Below are 5,000 nucleotides of genomic sequence, written 5' to 3'. Positions count from 1 at the left end.
ACACCAGTAATGTTTAATGTTTAAACCATGTTTAAAAAATGAAAACACAGTGGATTTGTATTTCCGAAATAAAACCCTGTCAACACAAAGCATTTTTCCGGTCTTATTTTCCTGTTTTCTTTTAAATTTTCATAGCTGTAAATTTGTAGTTACTGTTTGAAAATCTTGATATAAAGGGAGTGAAAAGTTGTGGCTGGTGTAGCTCCGTGATTACGGTCCTGTTCTAGAGTCGGGAGGTTGTGTGTTCAAATCCCAAGATGGCCAGAGTTCCTTTCCACCGACACGGAGCTGATGTAAGTAAATCATTTATATTGTTTTCATTATTCCAAACCCTATTATTATTATTGTTGTTGTTATTATTGTTATTATTATTAGGGGGCCAAGCACCGAAGAACTGTCTGGTACAAAGTTGTGAAATTTGACACACTGATTGCGGAAGGTCTAAGGAACATTCTGACCAAATTTGGGCCACGTGCTGCCAACATTCTAGCGCCACCATCGGGTCAAATTTTAGTTTGGAAGAACATTTATGGTCATAACGTTTGAACCGTGTGTCCAAAATTTAAAAGCCAGGCATCTCTGGATTCATTGTATCGAGCTGAGTTCAATTTCTGCCTAATTAGATTTTCCACCATCTTGGATTTTGTGTAAACAGTTTTTTCAGTACTTCTCCTACAAATGTTGTCCAGTCATCACCAAATTTGTCACACATCATCATCAGAGGAAGCCTCACAAAAGTTATCAAAAGAATTTTGAATAATCCAAAAAGGTTTGTCTGTAATGGCCAATGAATCTGATGGTGAAGCCTCTAAACAGGAAGTGAGGCTGTATCTCAGCAACGACTTTGCACACTGACACAAAACTTGGTAGGCATCTTCAGGACCATGACCTGAGGCTATGCAATATATTTTGTGCCAGCGCCACCTACTGGTCAAAAGTAACAATAACGTGTTAAAAAATGCTTACATCTAACTGCCATTTTTGCTTCTCCTCCTACAAATTTTGTCCGATCTTCACCAAATTTGGCTCACATCATCTTGACACCTGTCTAAACAATGCTGCAGCAGCAACGCTACTAGTCCTTTCCTCCTACAGTCAGAGAATTTCAGCACTGTCCGCAGTCAAAACATACACATCATGAGTGAAACTACAAATCACACTTGAATCTCTTTGCCTAAAGTTATGACTCTGCTCTCTCTGTCTGTGAATGTGCAGCTCACTGAGTCTGGGTGCTTGGCCCCCGAAAACGCTACTTGCAGCTTTAATCATTATTATTATTATTATTATTATTATTATTATTATTATTATTATTATGTAGTTCTTTGAGCATGTGTGTGACTATATTGTATTTTATTCTAAAATACTGTGTTAAGAATTCCCCTGAAATTGTATGTTAAATCATGTTAAATATAATGAAGGTATGAGCATCGATATAAACTCCATCGCTTCTTAAGCTTCAGCTGTAAGTACGTGTGATTTATGATCAGTCCACAAGGGGGCAGCAGTGGTGTAGCCTGAAAGAAAGTGGTAGATTGGTCTGGAAAAATGTAAACACGGCTTTATTGAGGAAACATCACAGCTAGTGCTCTAACATTAACCATGTGTTGTTCAGGAATGAAGGAAAGTCCAGTGGCTGGTTCGTCTGGTGCTGCTCAATTTACACCAAAACCTTAAAAAAACATTAAAACATTAAAACTGGTGTGTGAAAAGTGGCAACAAATTCGGTTTCCAGGACTGTTAAAGCCGAAGAATCCTTCAGTGTAAAAAAAAATCAGATTTATTTAACGTAGTAATTACTGCTTTTTATTTCTAAACCTGTCAGAATCCAAACACTGTGTTAATGTGTAGATTAATGAAATATTACAATCCAGATTGTATTTGTTTTAAACACAGTGTGATGAGCACCGTGTCACTGAGATGCTACTCTAATAGTTTGTACCTTTAACATCTACACTGTACGGCCAAAAGTAAGTGCACCCCTGACCATCACACCCATATGTGCTTGTTGAACATCTCATTCCAGATTTATTCTCCTCTGCTGTTATAATAAACTCCGTTACTGATCTCACACTGACGGAATGGTGACGAAATAAACATCACCAAGTGGGAGGTTCAGGAACCCTGAGAGGTGGGGACAGGATTCACATCCCTGACTGTGTGTGTGTGTGTGTGTGTGTGTAATAACACTGTGTGACCTTCAGTGACCTAAATGTCAGATTTACTCACTACTGAAAGAGAGAGAGAGAGAGAGAGAGAGAGAGAGAGAGGTGAATGACAGCAGGAGGGAAGAAAAGAGTAATGATGAGTAATGAAATGAAGGAGAGAAAACCCTTGAGGTGATGATGGAGAAGAAGAAAAAGAAGAAGAAGATGATAACGATGAAGAAGATGATGATGATGATGATGATGATTAGAATTATAATAATGATGAAGACTGTGATGATGACGATGGAGATAATGATGAAGATGATAAAGAAGCTGATTAAAATTGTGGTGATGATGATGAAGATCGTGATGATGATGATGATGATGAAGATGATGATCATCATGATGAGAAAATGATAATAATGATGAAGATTGTGATGATGATGATGATGATGATGATGAAGCTGATTAAAATGGTGGTGATGATGATGAAGATCGTGATGATGATGATGATGAAGATGATGATGAAGATGATGATGATGAAGATGATGATGAAGATGATGATCATCATGATGAGAAAATGATAATAATGATGAAGATTGTGATGATGATGATGATGATGATGAAGATGATGAAGATGATCATCATGATGAGAAAATGATAATAATGATGAAGATTGTGATGATGATGAAGCTGATTAATATGGTGGTGATGATGAAGATTGTGATGATGATGATGATGATGATGAAGATGGTGATGTGACACCATGTCTCTGAATGTGTGAACGCTTCAGCAGCTTTAGCCCAACCCCACGCGCCCTAATGAGAAAGGGAGCTAATCTAGTGCACTATGGAGTACAGCAGTGTGCGCGCGCGCGGTTTGGGACGCAGACCTTTCCTGCGCTGTGGTGCGGGAGCGCGCGCCTGTCCCGCGCCTTCACCGGGAGCAGACCGGGAGTGTGTGTGTGTGTGTGTGTGTGTGTGTGTGTGTGAAGCAGCACGTGATCTTCGCGCTCTCTGTAATCTGAGAGTTATTGGTTTGTCGGTTTGTTTGTGTTGTTTGTGTTACATGCGGTGTGTGAACATGTCCGCGGCCGGTAACGCGTCGCTTCCCCCCTCCGTTAACTTCACCAACCGGTTCGCGCAGCCGCCGTGGCGCGTGGCTCTGTGGTCGCTGGCGTACAGCTGCGTGCTGGTGGTCGCCGTGTTCGGGAACCTGGTGGTCATCTGGATCATCGTGGCGCACAAGCGCATGCGGACGGTCACCAACTACTTCCTGCTGAACCTGGCGGTCTCGGACGCGTCCATGGCGGCGCTCAACACGCCGGTCAACTTCATCTACGCGGCGCACGGGGACTGGTACTTCGGGGACGCGTACTGCAAGTTCCACAACTTCTTCCCGGTGGCCGCCGTGTTCGCCAGCATCTACTCCATGACCGCCATCGCCGTGGACAGGTGTGTGGCACGCGCCCGTACACACACACACACACACACACACACACTGCAGTGATTCAGCTGCACTTCGGTAGTTTAGTGTCTTCATCATGCACATTCTCAGAAGAAAAGCAGAGATGTTCAGGTTCTTCACTCTAGAGGAACCGTAAAGGTTCTGTGTAGACCCGCACCACTGAGGCTTCCCCTGTACAGAGAGGGTCTGAACTAGAACCTGTTTATAAAGTGAAGAACCCTTCTTCCTGTCCTGGGCCTGAGGAACCCGTATATCTGAACATGTGGTTTGGGAACCGCGGAGAACCGTAAAGCATCGCCAGGAGGAGCTGGAAAGTTTGTCTTATGATGGATGGTGGTTCTTTGGTTTGTTCCTGTCGGAGAACCTTAACCTTTAACACGTGTTAGAGTAGAACCTGTTCGAAAACTGCAGTGGGTTTAACGAGGGTTTAGAGTGGAATGTTCTAATGACGTGAAGAACCCTTAACTATCAGAAAAAGCCTTGAAGAACCATTTTAATGTTCTAAGAGTTCTAAGATGCGGTTCTAACGCTTAATGACTCATTAGTGGAACTGAAGCCAAACCTCAGGACTTTAAAAACAAGTTCAGTGTTAGTGCAGGTGTTACTTCAGCTTCAGGGGTTTCAGTGTGTGTGTTCATGTTTAACTGAGAACAGAGAGATGTTTCATACGGCCGCAGTGTGTGTGCGTGTGTGTGTGTGTGTGTGTGTGTGTGTGATGCTCTGTTAATCGTTTCAGTGTTATTTAGTACTTAATCAAATATTCACTTTATGTTCAGTATTACATCACAGCACTGCTGCTGCACTCTGATTGGTCGTCAGGTGTTGATTAGTTTTCTGTAACAGCAGCTCTGACAGTAGCGCAGGTTTATATTAATATTAATATTAATGCGCTCGCTCTATTACTTTATCGTTTCTATAGCAACAGCTCATTCACAGGAACTCGTACAGAGGACGGTCCACATTTAAAAAATATAAATAATATTGATACGGTGAAGTTTCCTGTAAGGAAACGTTTATTTATTATTTCTGCAGATATTAAAGTTTATCTTTATTATTTGATTAATAATATTATGTAAGTTTATGTAAATATACCTGTTTATCTAAAGTGACATACAGAGTGTCCAGTGTGTGTGCGTGCGTGTGTGTGTGTGTGTGTGTGTGTGTGTATACATGTTCAGTAAATTACACACACACACACACACACACACACACACACACAGATATGTTAAGACAGCAGACAGTGATGCTCTCTGGATATCATCAAAATAGAAGTGAGACAAATCCTAAGAGAGAGAATACACACACACACACACACACACACAGAGTGACTGAGTGCAGAGGATTGTCATGTGATCTTTCTTTCCGTGTGTGTGTGTGTGTGTGTGTGTG

General features: G+C 41.7%; 2 protein-coding genes across 4 annotated transcripts in view; both read left to right on the top strand.

Annotated features, from left to right (window-relative positions):
- corin (corin, serine peptidase) overlaps positions 1–89 on the top strand; it is a 26,223-nt gene extending 26,134 nt beyond the window's left edge. For all 3 annotated transcript variants that reach the window (XM_034312000.2, XM_034311999.2, XM_053240489.1), the window contains one exon: positions 1–89. This exon is cut by the window's left edge and continues 2,293 nt beyond it. The gene's annotated coding sequence lies outside the window, so the exon portion shown is untranslated.
- A 2,757-nt stretch (positions 90–2,846) lies between these two features.
- The window catches only part of LOC113525310 (neuromedin-K receptor), a 17,208-nt gene continuing 15,054 nt past the window's right edge, over positions 2,847–5,000 (top strand). Inside the window, exon 1 of the mRNA XM_053240514.1 lies at positions 2,847–3,598. Within this exon, the coding sequence (XP_053096489.1) occupies positions 2,994–3,598 (605 nt within the window). The 5' untranslated portion in view covers positions 2,847–2,993. The remainder of the gene's footprint in view (positions 3,599–5,000) is intronic.

The sequence above is a fragment of the Pangasianodon hypophthalmus genome, chromosome 16 (genome assembly GCF_027358585.1).
Source record: "Pangasianodon hypophthalmus isolate fPanHyp1 chromosome 16, fPanHyp1.pri, whole genome shotgun sequence".
Taxonomy (NCBI): Eukaryota; Metazoa; Chordata; class Actinopteri; order Siluriformes; family Pangasiidae; genus Pangasianodon; species Pangasianodon hypophthalmus.
This window is presented reverse-complemented; position numbering and strand designations above follow the sequence as displayed.